At 47.5% G+C, this 18,061-nt stretch overlaps 1 protein-coding gene across 1 annotated transcript in view; it reads left to right on the forward strand.

Moving 5' to 3' along the window:
* Nucleotides 1–18,061, forward strand: part of sptbn5 (spectrin, beta, non-erythrocytic 5) — a 217,314-nt gene that overhangs the window by 24,290 nt on the left and 174,963 nt on the right. The window contains exons 5-7 of the mRNA XM_055641059.1: nucleotides 1,831–2,059; nucleotides 4,092–4,726; nucleotides 8,686–8,824. Coding sequence (XP_055497034.1) covers nucleotides 1,831–2,059; nucleotides 4,092–4,726; nucleotides 8,686–8,824 — 1,003 coding nt within the window. The remainder of the gene's footprint in view (nucleotides 1–1,830; nucleotides 2,060–4,091; nucleotides 4,727–8,685; nucleotides 8,825–18,061) is intronic.

The following is an 18,061-nucleotide window of genomic DNA, read 5'->3' on the forward strand; positions in this document are numbered from 1 at the left end:
AGTTGGAGTCGGTTGATGTAGGTGGAGCTGATGCCAAGGAGAAGTGAGTTGCAGTAGTCCAGTCGGGAGGAGATGAAGGCATGGATGAGTCTTTCAGCAGCGGGAGGTGTGAGAGAGGGTCTGAGTTTGGCGATGTTGCGGAGATGAAAGAAGGAGGTTTTAATGACATGGCGGATGTGAGGCTCAAGGGAGAGGGTGGAATCAAAGATCACGCCAAGGTTGCGGGCCTGGGGAGGGGCAGACAGTGGTGCCGTTGATGGTGAGAGTGGGGTTATTGATTTTGCTGAGTGTGGCTTTGGAGCCTGTGAGGAGGAATTATGTCTTATAGCTGTTGAGTTTGAGGAAGTTATGTTGCATCCAGGTTTTTATAGCTGACAAACAGGAGTTGATATGGGAGAGGGGGGAGGTTGTGGGAGGATTTGGTGCCGAGGTAGATCTGGGTGTCATCGGCGTAACAGTGGAAGTCCAGGTTGAAGTGGCGGAGTATCTGACCAAGGGGGCAGGATGTAGATGATGAAGAGGAGGGGGCCGAGTACGGAGCCTTGGGGAATGCCTTGAGTGACTGTGGCTGTAGCAGAGGTGTGGTTGTGGAGAAAGATGAAGTGGGATCTGTTGGAAAGGTAGGAACGGAGCCAGCTGAGTGCAGAGCCTTCAATGCCGAGGTCTTTGAGTCTGGTGAGCAGGATGTTATGGTTCACTGTATCGAAGGCTGCGCTCAGGTCGAGGAGGATGAGGATGTTGAGGGAACCAGTGTCAGCAGAGGTGAGGAGGTCATTGAGGACTTTGAGGAGAGCAGTTTCTGTGCTATGGAGGGGGCGAAAGCCAGATTGGGAATGAAGTTGCGACGCAACGATATGCTCCAGGGTTTTTGAAAGAAAGGGGAGGTTTGAGATTGGGCGGTAGTTAAAGAGAGAGGAGGGATCAAGACCAGGTTTCTTTAAGATTGGTGTGACAGGAGCAGTTTTGAAAGCGGAGGGGACAATTCCTTGGGACAATGAGGAGTTGAAGAGATTAGTGAGGTAGGGGCTGAGAACGGGGAGGCAGGATTTCAGCAGGGGAGTGGGGAGAGGGTCGAGGGAGCAGGTAGTGGGTTTGGAAGAGCTGATGAGTTTGGAGATTTCAATAGGGGTGACCAGGTCAAACTGGGAGAGGAAGCAGTGTGGAGGAGGGGTAAGGAGGTCAGTGGAGATGTTGAAAGGAGGGGCCTTGGTAGGTGGTGGAGTAGATGCTGTGGAGTCGGGTACAGGGGATAAAGATTGATAGATAGCGACCCTCCAGTGGTCCCACGTCAGGTGGTAGGTCAAGACCTCGTCCGGGATGGAAATAAACCGCAGTCGGCAATTGAAGCAGTTGAAGCCGATTCGCGGTAAAAGGACCGTTGTTAATTTGAATCTCCCGCCGCCGCCATTTTTGTTCCCGATAGTTGAGGCCAGTTCATTGGCTATATTTAAGAGGGAGTTAGATGTGGCCCTTGTGGCTAAAGGGATCAGGTGGTATGGAGAGAAGGCAGGTACAGGATACTGAGTTGGATGATCAGCCATGATCATATTGAATGGCGGTGCAGGCTCGAAGGGCCGAATGGCCTACTCCTGCACCTATTTTCTATGTTTCTATGTAACCTACAAACCTGTACGTCTTTGGAGTGTGGGAGAAAACCAAAGATCTTGGAGAAAACCCACGCAGGTCAAGGGGAGAACGTACAAATTCCATACAGACAGCACCTGTAGTCGGGATCGAACCCGGGTCTCCGGCGCTGCATTCGCTGTAAGGCAGCAACTCTACCACTGCGCCACCGTGACCGTGCTTAAAATGTCTTTGTATAATTTGCAGACATGATCTGGTAGACTACAAGAGCCTGAAACCAAACTACCCAGTGCATAACCTGAATAAAGCCTTCGATGTTGCGGAGAAAGCACTGGGCATTCACACACTCCTAGACGCAGAGGACGTGGCTGTCCCTCATCCAGACGAGAAGTCCATTATGACCTATGTCTCTCAGTATTACCACCATTTCTCCAAAATGCGACAAGGCCAAACTGGACAGAAGAGAATTATAAAGGTATGTCAAATAATCCTATCATTTAAATAGCTATTAATAGTATTTTATCTCAACAGGAAGCCTTCATTTACACCATTGTATATTGCTGTCCCTATTGAAGCATCCTTTCCAGGGTATCTTAAAGTTAGCGGAGTCAGGGGATATGGGGAGAAGGCAGGAACGGGGTACTGATTGGGGATGATCAGCTATGATCACATTGAATGGCGGTGCTGGCTCGAAGGGCCGAATGGCCCACTCCTGCACCTATTGTGTATTGTCCAGATAAAATTAAAAAGGACGCAAAGTGCTGAAGAGACTCAGTGGGTCAGGCAGCATCACTGGTGAACAAAGGTGGGCAACGTTTCGGTTTGTTACCGTTGTTAGATTGATTGTTCGAGCGGGAGGGTGGGAGGAATCTGGGAATGCAGGACAAAGTGTGTCGGGTAATAGGTGAAAGCAGGCGATGGTTTCTTTGATCGGCTGATGGTTGGATAAAGGCCAGTGATTTGTAGCCAAAGAAAGGAACGAAGGTGGAGACGGAAGGGGAGAAAGAGATGTGAGTCTTGGTGGGGAACAGTGGAGAGGAGTGGAAGAGGAGGGAGTAGGGGATGGAGGACTTTGTTAGAAGATTCCTAAAATTGGAGAATTCAATGTTCGCACCTTTCATGTTCGTTTTCCATGTCTGCACAAAACTTGAGTCTTTAGTTTCCAACAGAAGTCTTTAATGTTTCACTCAATGCTGGCAGCAAGACTACTCACACACTGCTGACAGGATAAACTATATACAAAGCATCTCCCTTTGTCCTGTGCAGCGCAACCTGCTGCACGGGAGGAGCAACGGGTCCTCCCACCCCATACAGTCCACCAAACATTACAGCGCCGTTGGCTTGTGAGCTACTCAAGCGGAATATGCAGTGCTGGTCCTCCAATCTGTGTGTGGCCTCACTAAAGCAATGGAGGAGGCCCAGTGCAGAAAGGCATGGGAAAGGGAATGGTTAGCAACCGGAAGATCCGACTTGATCGACTGAGCACACGTGTTCGGCGAAACGGTTGCTGAGTCTGCGCTTGGTCTCGCTGATCGTACAGCAGGGAACATCAGATGCAGTAGATGAGGTTAGCACAGATGCATGAGATCTGCTGTGGTACCTGGAAGGATTGCTGTGGTCCCTGGATGGCGACGAGGGATAAGGGACCTGGGGAGAGGGTGTTTGGGTGAGAGGGGATGAGAGAATCAAGGAGTTGTGGAATGAGTGGAAGATGGACACAAATTGCTGGAGTAACTCAGCGGGACAGGCGGCTCCGCTTGGTCTCGCTCACTCTGACGTGGACAGCAGGCCATAAAGGTCGGGAACACCAGATGCAGTAGATGAGGTTAGCAGAGATGCATGAGATCTGCTGTGGTACCTGGAAGGATTGCTGTGGTCCCTGGATGGCGACGAGGGATAAGGGACCTGGGGAGATGGTGTTTGGGTGAGAGGGGATGAGAGAATCACTGTACGAGCTAATTCAAGAGTTCTCCCGAGTTTCCCCTGATTCGAACTCGGAGAATTACGGTAATGGCCGCTTGTAGGTACTCGGGGCTCTCGTGGACATTTTTCAACATGTTGAAAAAACTTCACGAGTCTTCACGACCTTACCGCGTTTCCCGAGTTCCTGCCGTTAGCGTTATGAGCCGCTAAGGGACGTCCCGAGCTCCAACGTAGCCGCTACGTACATTGTACGTGCTTACCACGAGTTTGATTTGATTTAAAACTCGGGAGAGCTCTTGAATTACCTCGTACAGTGGGACAGGCCCTTTAGGAAGCAGAGATCAGCCATGATTGAATGGCAGAGTAGACTCGATGGGCCGATTGGCCTGATTCTACTCCTATAACTTGTGAACGTGAAAATATGTTGAATTCTCTGGAGATTCCCAACCTGATAAATGAGCAGCCTTGACGGTCCGTTAAGGATCCATTTGAGCTATTGACTCCTGGTCTCACCCTTACAATGAATTTAATAACATACAGTATGCTTTAATTTGAGACAATTTTGGTTTCTCTTCCATGCACAGATTGTGGATCTCTTGCAGGAGATTGAAGATCTCAAACGTGAGTATCAGTCGCTGGTGTCTGATCTGCTCGACTGGATCAAAGAAAAGATCAGGGAGTTGAATGACCGGAAGTTCCCTAACTCGCTGAAAGGCATGCGGAGACTGATGGCGGACTTTAAATTTTTCCGCACTGTGGTGAAACCGCCCAAGTACCAAGAGCGGCGGGGGATCATCGAGGCTCAACTCTTCAACATCAGAACAAGGCAAAGAGCCAATAACATGCGGCAGTATGTGCCTCCAGAGGGCAAGGCGCTGAGTGACATCGAGAGGCACTGGAGCAGCCTGGAGAAGTCGGAGTCGTCGCGGGAGAAGGCATTGCAACAGGAGATGCTGAGGCTGGAGCGGCTGGAGCAGTTGGTGCAGAGGTTCCAGAAGAAGGCCATGCTAAGGGAGTCTTACCTCAGCCACATGACATCGGTGCTCGACCAGCAGAACGTCAATGCCGAGTCCATGCAGGAGGCAGAGGCTGTCAACAAGAGGCTGGAGGCCATCACTACTGATGTGTTTGCCATGGAGCAGAGGTTTAAGGACCTCATTGAAATGGGTCAGGTCATCGAGAGAGAGAATTATCACGGCAGGGCTGCGATAATGAAGAAGTAAGATTGAGTTATTTCAGCTGTGGTTTGAAATACCGAATCATCTTTGTCCTCCGTTTCTTTCTCGAATGCAGAACCAGCCAATTTCCCTCTATGAACACTAGCCTCTGCTTAGTCCTCACTCTCAACAACTTCTCCTTCGACTCCTCCCACCTGCTCCAAATCATAGGCGTAGATATGGGCACCCACATGGGCCTCAGCTATGCCTGCCTCTTTGTAGGGTACGTCGAACAATCGCTGTTCCAGGTGTACACTGGCCCTATCCCTGAACTCTATCTCCACTACATTGACGAATGCATCGGTGCTACCTCCTGAACCCATGCAGAACTCATGGACCATTAACGTCACTACCAATTTTCATCCTGCACCCAAACTCACTTCACTACCTCCCTCCCCTTTCTTGATCTCACCATCTCCATCACAGGAGAAAGACTATTGACTGACATCTATTACAAACCTACTGACTCCCACAGCTATGTAGACCACAATTCTTCCCACCCTGCCTCCTGCAAAACACTTTATTGCCTATTCCTAATCCCTCTGTCTGCGCCACATTTGCGCCCAAGATGAGGTGTCCAATTTTACCTCCTGCTGCAACCTGCACCCTATATCCAGGCTACTGTTTGGGGGCCTGTAGATAACTCCCATTAGTGTGCAATTCCGCAATTCTATCCACAGCGACTCTACATCATCAGTCCCTATGTTACTCCTCGCAAGGGACTGAATTTCATTCCTCACCAACAAGGCTACCCCGCCTCCTCTGCCCATCTGCCTGTCCTTTCTATAGGACATATAACCCTGAATATTCAGTTCCCAGTCCCGATCCTCCTGCAGCCATGTCTCTGTAATCCCCACAATATCATATCTACCAATCTCTAGCTGAGCCTCAAGCTCATCCACTTTACTTCTTATATTTTGCGCATTCATATATAATCATTTTAATCCATTACTCACCTCACCTTTCACATTGATTCCTATTTCCTTGTATTTCTAATTTGTCTTCCCCTCCCACTACTTAGTTTAAACCTACCCGTGTAGCAGTGGCAAACCTGCCTGCCAGAATGTTGGTCCCCCGCCTGTTAAGGTGCGACCCATCCCTTTTGTACAATTCGCCCGTACCCCAAAACAGATGCCAGTGGTCTTAGAATCTAAACCCCTGCCAGAGCTCCTCAGCCACACATTCAGATCCCCCTAACTCCCTGTTCCTGCCCACACCAGCACGAGGAACTGGAAGCAAACCGGAGATACCAGATTCAGATTAAATCTCTATTGTCATTGTGCAGGGTGGTTATTCTATGTTCGCTCTTCTGGGTGAGATGCTAACTAGTTGTCTCTGTATTGTACACTGTCAAGTCAAGTCAAGTCAATTGTATGTGACAAATAAACTTGACTTGACTTGACTTGACTTGACAGTGTACAACACAGAGACAAGGAGTTAGCATCTCACCCAGAAGAGCGAACATAGAATAACCACCCTGAAGGTCCTGCTTTTCAGCCTTCTCTCGAGCTCTCTGAAGTCGCGCTGCAGAATCTCTTTCCTCTTCTTCCTGACGTCATTTGTGCCAACATGCACTACCACTTCCGGCTGCTCGCCTTCACCCTTTGGGATGCCCTGCAATCGGTCCGTGACATCCTGGATCCTGGCACCAGGGAGGCAACACATCATCCTTGAATCCCGCTTTGCCGGAGAAACCCCTGTCTGTACCTCTCACGATAGAGTCCACGACTACCACGGCTCTGCCTGACCTCTGTCTCTTCGGCTTTGCTTCAGCGCCATGTTTTGGCTCACAGACCTGTCCCCCGCTCAGACTGGCAGTGTCTTCTGTCCCGACAGCTTCCAAGAGGGTGAACCTGTTTTCAAGAGGTACATCCCGCAGGGTCTCCTGTACTCCAAGCTTCAGGATACTGAGTTGGATGATCAGCCATGATCATATTGAATGGCGGTGCAGGCTCGAAGGGCCGAATGGCCTACTCCTGCACCTATTTTCTATGTTTCTATGTTTCTATGTTCCATACCAAATCATTGGAGTTATCCTCATTCTTTAGGGAATGGGGGTTCCCCTCTCCTATCACAGTTGAGTCCCTCACTCGTGTCTCCTCAATATCCCGTAGTTCTGCCCTTGCTTCCCCTCCCCCCATTCGCAACAGGGACATAATCCCCCTAGTCCTCACCTTTCACCCCACTAGCCGTCGCATAAAACACATAATCCTCCGACATTTCCGCCACCTCCAACGGGATCCCACCACTAGCCACATCTTCCCATCTTCACCCCTGTCCACTTTCTGCTGAGACCGTTCCCTCCGCAACTCCCAGCGTAACTCATCCCTTCCCACCCAAACCACCCCATCCGGGTACCTTCCTCAGCATCTGCAGGAGATGCAACATCCTGCCCTATACCACTCCCCTCCTCGACTCCATCCAGGGACCCCGACAGTCCTTTCAGGTGAGGCAGGGGTTCACTTGCATCTCCTCCAACCTCATCTACTGTATCCGCTGTTCACAGTGTAGACTCCTCTATATCGGCGACACCAAGCGCAGACTCGGCAATCATTTCGCTGAATATGTCCGCTCAGTTTGCCTTGGCTCACATGATCTCCCAGTTGCTAAACATTTTAACTCCCCCTTCCATTCCCATCCATACCTTTCTGTCAACGGCCTCCTCCATTGTCAGAGTGAGGCGACACTCAAATTGGTGGAACAGCACCTCATATTTCACTTGCCCAGTTTAAAACCCAGCAGATTGAATATTGATTTATCTAATTTCAAGTAACCCTTTGCATTCCCTTTCTCTCCATCCCTCCTCAACCCTAGTTATCCTCGGGCACTTACCCCCCACGGGCACTTTCCCTTGCAACCGCAAGAGATGCAACACTTGTCCCTTTACCTCCCCCCTCAACTCCGTTCAAGGACCCAAGCAGTCGTTCCAGGTGTGACAGAGGTTTACCTGCATCTCCTCCAACCTCATCTATTGCATCCGCTGCTCTAGATGTCAGCAGATCTATATCGGTGAGACCAAGCGGAGGTTGGGCGATCGTTTCGCCGAACACCTCCGCTCGGTCCGCAATAACCAAGCTGACCTCCCGGTGGCTCAGCACTTCAACTCCCCCTCCCACTCCGTCTCCAACCTCTCTGTCCTGGGTCTCCTCCATGGCCACAGCGAGCAGCACCGGAAATTGGAGGAACAGCACCTCATATTCCGTTTGGGGAGTCTGCATCCTGGGGGCATGAACATCGAATTCTCCCAATTTTGTTAGTCCTTGCTGTCTCCTCCTCTTCCTCAGTCCCCCTGTTGTCTCCTCCCATCCCCCAGCCTTCGGGCTCCTCCTCCTTTTTCCTTTCTTGTCCCCGCCCCCCCAACCCCATCAGTCTGAAGAAGGGTTTTGGCCCGAAACGTTGCCTATTTCCTTCGCTCCATAGATGCTGCTGCACCCTCTGAATTTCTCCAGCTTTTTTGTGTACCCTAGTTATCCTGCTAGTTTCCCTTTGTTATCTCCTCCTCCACAGCCAACAATGGACCATTGTGGGCTCCACCTTTCCTGAGTCATCGGTGCCGCCTCTGATTTGTTCTGTACCATTTCGTACCTCCAGTTTCCCTCGCTCCTGACTCTCAGCCCGAGGAAAGGTCTCAACCCAAATTGTCACCTATTCCTTTCCTCCAGAGATGCTATGCTGCCTGACCCGCTAAGTTACTCCAGCATTTGTGTCTATCTTTAGTGTAAACCAGCATCTGCAGTTCCTTCCTGTGCCTATCAGGGACTGGGTGGGTTAGAGGTATCTTTTCAGTTTCCAGGAGAGTTTAAGGGACTGAGGCAAGGGAGGTTGTGTGTCCATTGGTTTCAGACAACGTTTTCTCAGGAACTTGGAGAAGATGTGTGGCCCCCAGGGGTAACAGGCCAAGTGGAACGGAGAGGCAGTGTGGATGTCAGCATGGCAATTGAAACCTTTTGTTTTTCTACAGGCAGCAGGATGTTGAAACTTGCTGGCAAAATCTCCTCCAAAAACTGAATAAATATAGGGAATCCCTCAAGAACGTGTCTGCTGCACTCTCTCTAATGCAAGATATCGACACCATCTATCAAGAACTCATAGCTCTTCAGGTAAGATTTGGCTCTCGCCTACTACAAAGGATAGCCTCTGAATATTAAACAGAAATGGGTAATTTGTCAACTACATTGCTTACTCTAATCTAGATTGTGAGCTCAGATCACAAGTGAAGAAATAAAAGAAATAATAAAAGAACTGAGAAACGGGAAGACGCCAGGACCAGACGGTTGTAGTAATGAATTTTATCTAGGTCCCATCTTTATGTCTACCTTAAATGTGAAAAGATAGCGATGGACAAATATAACACTGGACCACACATGATTACTTGACAGCTGATAAAGAAATAAGTTTGAAACATTTAATCTTTGTATTCCTCTTGTCTGCATCTCCTAGTTAACAATGATCTATTAGCAGCATCTCACACACTATTAGCCACACACTCATCTCCCCGCTACCTTCAGGTAGAAGGTACAGGAGCCTGAAGACTGCAACGTCCAGGTTCAGGAATAGCTACTACTTCCCCACAGCCATCAGGCTATTAAACTCAACTCAAACAAAACTCTGAACATTAATAGCCCATTATAAGTTTATTTGCACTTTATCTGTTTATTTATTCATGTGTGTATATATTTACATAATGGCATATGGACACACTGATCTGTTCTGTATTCATGCCTACTATATTCTGTTGTGCTGAAGCAAAGCAAGAATTTCATTGTCCTATCTGGGACACATGACAATGAACTCTCTTGAATCTTGAATCTTCTACATTTTCCTTGAACTTCGTCCCCTTTGATCTCTCGTTTTCACACCTTACCCTTCCATATCTCTGTGTCTCCCTCTCCCCCTGACTCTCGGTCTGAAGAAGGGTCTCAACCCGAAACCGGCCATCCCTTCTCTCCAGAGATGCTGCCTGTTCCGCAGAGTCCCTCCAGCATTTTGTGTCTATCTTCGGTGTAAACCAACATCTGCAGTTCCCTCCTACGCACTTAAACCATGTCTTGAAGAACAAGAAGGTCAAGATTGAACAAGGTAATCAGTGTGTGCAGCCAGACAAAAGGAAGATACAGTAGTCAGTGATGAAAATTGGAGATGGGAATGATTAGAAACAGAGACACAGTTTACAGAGGATTGTAGTCGTAGTTACTATATAACTGGAGCTATTGAGGGAATTCTGATAAACCGCTCAACACCCCTTCACCCAATCACAGTGCCCTCCATAATGTTTGGGACAAAGACCGATCATTTATTTATTTGCCTCTGTACTGCACAATTTGAGATGTGTAATAGAAAAACAGCAATGAAAGTTTTCAGGGGTGATGGAAAAGCGGGAGGAAAGACTAGGTGCTGAGAGCTCTCTTCTACCTGCATTAAGGAGGCATTTAAACACACCTGAGCTATTACAAACACCATGTGTCCCAAACATTATGGTGCCCTGAAATGGGGGGACTATGTATAAACAGTGGTGTAGTGGGTTTTGAGCGCCCGGAGCAGTTTAAAGTTTTGCGCCTCCTCATTAGCGGGGGGGGGGGGGGGGGGGGGGCGGGGGCAGAGGCGGGGGGGGCGGGGCGGTGCGGGGGGCAGAGGGGGGGGGGGGGGGGGCAGAGGCAGCGGCTGCTGGGACAGCGGCAGCGGCGACCAGAACTCGGAGCTGGACGGCGGCAAGCGCGGCCTGGCCCGCGCTGTTTTTATACTCACAGCTCCAGGTAACCCCTCCTCGCTCCAACAGCTCCCCGGGCCTCTTCATTTTATTTAAAAAATGTATTCAACTATCTTTTTGCGCCCCTAAAAATTTAGCGCCCGGGGCAACCGCCCCACTGCCCACCCCCACGCTACGCCACTGTGTATAAACACAGATGTAATTTCTACATGGTGAAACCAAAATGTATAAAAATGGCCTTTATTAAAATCTGACAATGTGCACTTTAACCACATGTGATTTTTTTCTATTACGAATCTCAAATTGTGGAGTACAGAGGCAAATAAATAAATGACGGGTCTTTGTCCCAAACATTATGGAGGGCACTGTATCTAACTTTTCTCCCTTTGCTTCTTCTTACTCGTGTATATTGTTTCTTGCTCTACCCTTAATCTCCGTGTTTCACATAATTTTATGAACAACCTATCTGTTTCACCAGGAAACTCCTAGTAGAAGTCAATGACCTTATGTGTTGTTGAGTTGTCGGCTGTAAGGCAAGGGTAATGGAGGCTGCCATTAACATGTAGGTGACTGTGCAGTCAGGAGATGCGATCAAGATATGGAATGGAAGTGGCAAATGCCTGGAATCACTTTATAACCATCGCAAGCTGTAATAAGTAACTCATAGAACATAGAAGCGGACAGCATAGGCCCACAATGTCTATGCGAATTATGATGCCAAGTTCAACTAATCTCCTCAGCCTGCATGGATCCATATTCCTCTCCATTCCCTGAATATCCATGTGAGAATCTAAAAACCTTTTACCCACCTGTATTGACGATATTGAATACTTTAATAACTTTGTTAGCACCCCTGGCGTGACGAATCTTGCTTATTGGTACTGTATGCAAACAACGCATCTCACTGTACCAAATACACGTGACAATGAAGTATAAATCAATCGATCAACCATATCATATCTATTCCTACCTCCAACCCAAGGAAGCTCATTCCAGGAACCCATCACTGTGCAAAACAATTTGCCCCACACATCTCCTTTAAACTTTCCTCTCTAACCTTAAAGCCATGCCTTCTAGTGTTCAGCATTACCATCCTGGGAGAAGGATTCTGACTGTCTACCTTATCTATGCCTCTCACGATTATATGAATGAATGAATGAATGAATGAATAAGATTATTGGCCAAGTATTCACATACAAGGAAATTGCCTTGATGCTCCACCCGCAAGTGACAACATGACATATAATGACAGTTAAGAATGATACATAAAACATTAAACATTAATAGTAAAACATTATTGATTAAACATGTGAATTAAATAAGCTACCAGAGCAAAAGGAGGCTACATATTTTTGGTTATTGAGTAGAGCAACTACTCGTGGGGAAAAAAGCTGTTTCTATGTCTGGCTGTGGCAGCTTTGACAGTCCGGAGTCGCCTTCCAGAGGGAAGTGATTCAAAGAGTTTGTGGCCAAGGTGAGAGGGGTCAGAGGTGATCTTGCCTGCTCGCTTCCTGGCCCTTGCAGTGTACAGTTCATCAATGGGGGGAAGGTTGCAGCCAATAACCTTCTCAGCTGATCGGACAATATTCTATCAGGTCTTCCCTCAACTGCCAACGCTTCAAAGAAAACAATCCACGTTTTTCCAACCTCTCCTTATGCCTAATGCCTTCTAATCCAAGTAGTATTCTGCTAAACCCATTCTGCGTCCTTCTTCAAAGCCCCCACATCCTTCCTGGAGTGGGGAGACCAGAACGGCATACAATACTCCAAGTGCGGCCTAACTAAAATGTTATAAAATTTAGTTTAGTTTAGTTTAGTTTAGTTTAGAGATACCACTCAAAAACAGGCCATTCGGCCCACCAAGTCCGTGCCGACCAGCGATCCCCGCACATTAACACTACCCTACACACACTACGGATAATTAAGAATTTACAAACCAATTAACCTACAAACCTGTATGCACTTGGAGTGTGGGATGAAATCGGATCTCCTGTGGAAAACCCACACAGGTCACAGGGAGAACGTACAAAGTTTATGCAGACAGCACCCGTGGTCAGGATTGAACCGGGTCTCTGGTGCTGTAAGGCAGCAACTCTACACACACTTCACCACCGTGCCACCCTTGCACATGACTTCAGTTGTAGCATGACTTCCTGATTCTGATACTCAATGTCTCAACTGATGAAAGCAAGCAAACCATACACCTTCTTTAACACTATCCACTCGTATAGAAACATAGAAACATAGAAATTAGGTGCAGGAGTAGGCCATTCGGCCCTTCGAGCCTGCACCGCCATTCAATATGATCATGGCTGATCATCCAACTCAGTACCCCGTACCTGCCTTCTCTCCATACCCCCTGATCCCCTTAGCCACAAGGGCCACATCTAACTCCCTCTTAAATATAGCCAATGAACTGGCCTCAACTACCCTCTGTGGCAGAGAGTTCCAGAGATTCACCACTCTCTGTGTGAAAGAAGTTCTTCTCATCTCGGTTTTAAAGGATTTCCCCCTTATCCTTAAGCTGTGACCCCTTGTCCTGGACTTCCCCAACATCGGGAACAATCTTCCTGCATCTAGCCTGTCCAACCCCTTAAGAATTTTGTAAGTTTCTATAAGATCCCCTCTCAATCTTCTAAATTCTAGAGAGTGTAAACCAAGTCTATCCAGTCTTTCTTCATAAGACAGTCCTGACATCCCATGAATCAGTCTGGTGAACCGTCTCTGCACTCCCTCTATGGCAATAATGTCCTTCCTCAGATTTGGAGACCAAAACTGTACGCAATACTCCAGGTGTGGTCTCACCAAGACCCTGTACAACTGCAGAAAGCTAACATACCATTCGCTTTCTTTACTGCCTGCTGCACCTGCATGCCTACCTTCAATGACTGGTGTACCATGACACCCAGGTCTCTCTCAGACACCCTTTCCCAATCGGCCACCATTTAGATAATAGTCTGCTTTCCCGTTTTTGCCACCAAAATGGATAACCTCACATTTATCCACATTATACTGCATCTGCCAAACATTTGCCCACACCCAGCCTATCCAAGTCACCTTGCAGTCTCCTAGCATCCTCCTCACAGCTAACACTGCCCCCCAGCTTAGTGTCATCCGCAAACTTGGAGATATTGCCTTCAATTCCCTCATCCAGATCATTAATATATATTGTAAATAGCTGGGGTCCCAGTACTGAGCCTTGCGGTACCCCACTAGTCACTGCCTGCCATTGTGAAAAGGACCCGTTTACTCCTACTCTTTGCTTCCTGTTTGCCAGCCAGTTCTCTATCCACATCAATACTGAACCCCCAATGCCTTGTGCTTTAAGTTTGTATACTAATCTCTTATGTGGGACCTTGTCGAAAGCCTTCTGGAAGTCCAGATACACCACATCCATTGGTTCTCCCCTATCCACGCTACTAGTTACATCCTCGAAAAATTCTATAAGATTCGTCAGACATGATTTACCTTTCGTAAATCCATGCTGACTTTGTCCAATGATTTCACCACTTTCCAAATGTGCTGCTATCCCATCTTTAATAACTGACTCTAGCAGTTTCCCCACTACCGATGTTAGACTAACTGGTCTGTAATTCCCCATTTTCTCTCTCCCTCCCTTCTTAAAAAGTGGGGTTACGTTTGCTACCCGCCAATCTTCAGGAACTACTCCAGAATCTAAAGAGTTTTGAAAGATTATTACTAATGCATTCACTATTTCTGGAGCTACTTTCTTAAGTACTCTGGGATGCAGCCTATCTGGCCCTGGGGATTTATCGGCCTTTAATCCATTCAATTTACCCAACACCACTTCCCGGCTAACCTGGATTTCACTCAATTCCTCCAACTCCTTTGACCCGCGGTCCCCTGCTATTTCCGGCAAATTATTTATGTCTTCCTTAGTGAAGACGGAACCAAAGTAGTTATTCAATTGGTCCGCCATATCCTTGTTCCCCATGATCAACTCGCCTGTTTCTGACTGCAAGGGACCTACATTTGTTTTAACTAATCTCTTTCTTCTCGCATATCTATAAAATCGTTTGCGGTCTGTTTTTATGTTCCCTGCCAGTTTTCTTTCATAATCTATTTTCCCTTTCCTAATTAAGCCCTTTGTCCTCCTCTGCTGGTCTTTGAATTTCTCCCAGTCCTCCGGTATGCTGCTTTTTTCTGGCTAATTTGTACGCATCATCCTTCGCTTTGATACTATTCCTGATTTCCCTTGTTATCCATGGATGTACTAACTTCCCTGATTTATTCTTTTGCCAAACTGGGATGAACAATTTTTGTAGTTCATCCATGCAGTCTTTAAATGTCTTCGATTGCATATCCACTGTCAACCCTTTTTAGAATTAATTGCCAGTCAATCTTGGCCAATTCACGTCTCATACCCTCAAAGTTACCTTTCTTTAAGTTCAGAACCATTGTTTCTGAATTAACAATGTCACTCTCCATCCTAATGAAGAACTCAACCATATTATGGTCACTCTTGCCCAAGGGGGCACGTACAACAAGATTGCTAACTAACCCTTCCTCATTACTCAATACCCAGTCTAAAATAGCCTGCTCTCTCGTTGGTTCCTCTACATGTTGATTTAGATAACTATCCCGCATACATTCCAAGAAATCCTCTTCCTCAGCACCCCTGCCAATTTGATTCACCCAATCTATATGTAGATTGAAGTCACCCATTATAACTGTTTTGCCTTTGTCGCACGCATTTCTAATTTCCTGTTTGATACCATCTCCAACTTCACTACTACTGTTAGGTGGCCTGTACACAACACCCACCAGCGTTTTCTGCCCCTTAGTGTTTTGCAGCTCTACCCATACCGATTCCACATCCTCCAAACGAATGTCCTTCCTTTCCATTGCATTAATCCCCTCCCTAATCAGTAACGCTACCCCACCTCCTTTTCCTTTCTGTCTATCCCTCCTGAATATTGAATATCCCTGGATGTTCAGCTCCCAGCCTTGGTCACCCTGGAGCCATGTCTCCGTGATCCCAACTATATCATAGCCATTAATAGCTATCTGCACATTCAACTCATCCACCTTATTACGAATGCTCCTTGCATTGAGACACAAAGCCTTCAGGCTTGTTTTTACAACACTCTTACCCCTTATACAATTATGTTGAAAAGTGGCCCTTTTTGATTTTTGCCCTGGTTTTGTCTGCCTGCCACTTTTACTTTTCACCTTGCTACCTATTTCTTCTGCCCTCATTTTACACCCCTCGTTCTCTACGCTCACACATTTAAGAAACCCTTTCCCTTTAACTCCATCCTCCACTGTCCCATTCGACACCCCACCCCCCTTATTCAGTTTAAAGCCACCCGTGTAGCAGTGGCAAACCTGCCTGCCAGAATGCTGGTCCCACACCTGTTAAGATGGAATCCGTCCCTTTTGTACAGTTCCCCCTTACCCCAAAACAGATCCCAGTGATCTAAGAATCTAAATCCCTGCCCCGTGCACCAGTTCCTCAGCCACACGTTCAGGTCCCGTATCTCCCTGTTCCTGCTCTCGCCAGCACGGGGAACTGGAAGCAAACCGGAGATAACAACCCTGGAGGTCCTGCTTTTCAACATTTTTCCGAGCTCTCTAAAGTCACGCTGCAGAATATTCATCCCCTTTTTTCCGACATCGTTTGTGCCGACATGCACTACCACTTCCGGATGTTCACCTTCGCCCTTGAGGATTTTCTGCACTCTGTCCGTGACATCCTGGATCCTGGCACCGGGAAGGCAGCACACCATCCTCGCATCCCGTCTGTTGCCGCAGAAACCCCTGTCCGTACCTCTCACGATGGAGTCTCCCACTACAATGGCCTTGCCTGCCTTAGGCCTTTTTGGTTTTGGCTCAACAGCCCTATTCGCATCACAGGCCAGTCCGCCGCTCACGTCTTCTGTCCCAACAGCTTCTAAGCGGATGAACCTGTTTACAAGAGGTACATCACCCGGGGACGTTGGCATTCCATGCTTCCCTCCCTTTCTCACTGTCTCCCACCTTCTCTCTTCCACCTTCGTGTTGCCACTTTCAGGGAACGATAGACTTGTACACAAGATCCCTCTGTATATCAGTGCTGTTGTGGGTCTTGTCATTGACACTCCCCTTACATTCAAACTGCCAAACTGTAACACCTCACACTTGTTTGGATTAAACTCCATCTGCCATTTCTCTGGCCATAACTGCAACATATTCATGTCCCACTGTGTCCTTTGACAGCCTTCCTCACTGTCTGTAACTCCACCAATCTTGACGTTGCCTGTAAACATAATCAAACTATCTATGCTTGCATCCGAGTTGTTTAAATACATTTAAAACAACAGAGTCCCAACACAGATTCCTGCAGAACGCTGCAGGTCGCACATTTCCAGCTAGAATTACTCAGACCTCCAACCAGAATATTAGAGGCAGCACGGTGGCGCAGCGGTAGAGTTGCTGCCTTACAGCACCAGAGACCCGGGTTTGATCCCGACTACAGGTGCTGTCTGTACGGAATTTGTATGTTCTCCCCGTGACCTGCGTGGATCACCGGTTTCCTCCCACACTCCACAGACGCGCAGATTTGTAGGCTAATTGCCTTGATATCATTGTAAGTTGTTCCTAGTGTGTGTAGAATAGTCTTAGTGTGCGGGGGTCGCTAGTCAGAGGGAAAGGGGGCAGTCTTAATAAAGTGGTGAAAATGACAGGAATAGGAAAATTACAGAAATAGGAATACAGAATTGATAATACAATCTGATCAGCCAGATATTATTATACAAGAGACAAGTGGCCTATTCTTGCTCTGATTTTTTTTGTTAATTTGAGGGGATTTAGGGAAAGATAAAAGTCTGTGAATTCAGAGGAAAGAGATAAAATGTGCCACAAATGTTTTTCCACAAATGCAACCATAAATTCTACAGCTCCATTAAAACATCCCTATCCTGCCTTGGGCACCACTAATAAACATTGGATATTTTAGTTTATTTTTAGTATAGAGATACAGTGCCGGAACAGGCCCTTCGGCCCACCGGGCCCGCGCCGACCAGCGATCCTCGCACATTAACACTATCCTGCACCCACTAGGGACAACTTTTACATTTATACCAAGCCAATTAACCTACAAACCTGTACGTCTTTGGAGTGTGGGAGGAAACCGAAGATCTCGGAGAAAACCCACACAGGTCACGGGGAGAACGTACGAACTCCGTACAGACAGCACCCGTAGTCGGGATCGAACCCGGGTCTCCCTCAGCTGCATTCACTGTAAGGCAGCAACTCTACCGCTGCGCCACCGCGACCGCCCACACAGACAGCGCCCGAGATGGGGATCGAACCCAGGTCGCTGGCACTGTGAGGCAGCGTCTCTACCAGCTGCGTCACCATGCCCCCCTTTTGACATCAGTGATTTAGGGATAGCAAGTTCTTTGGAAGACAATCGATACGTTGCCATTTATCGCAATGAGCGTGCATTTTAAGAATAAGCCAATCTCGTTGAAATTTGGTGTACCCACTTCTACAATACTACGGTTCTGGTTAGAAGCAAAGTTACATTTGTTTTTGGAGGAAGTGTAATCGATTTGATGAAATAAGAAGATTCTTTACAGGGGAGAAGATTCAGATAAGCCTCGACTATTGTTTAGAAAATTGAGGA

Source organism: Leucoraja erinacea, chromosome 9 (genome assembly GCF_028641065.1).
Source record: "Leucoraja erinacea ecotype New England chromosome 9, Leri_hhj_1, whole genome shotgun sequence".
Taxonomy (NCBI): Eukaryota; Metazoa; Chordata; class Chondrichthyes; order Rajiformes; family Rajidae; genus Leucoraja; species Leucoraja erinaceus.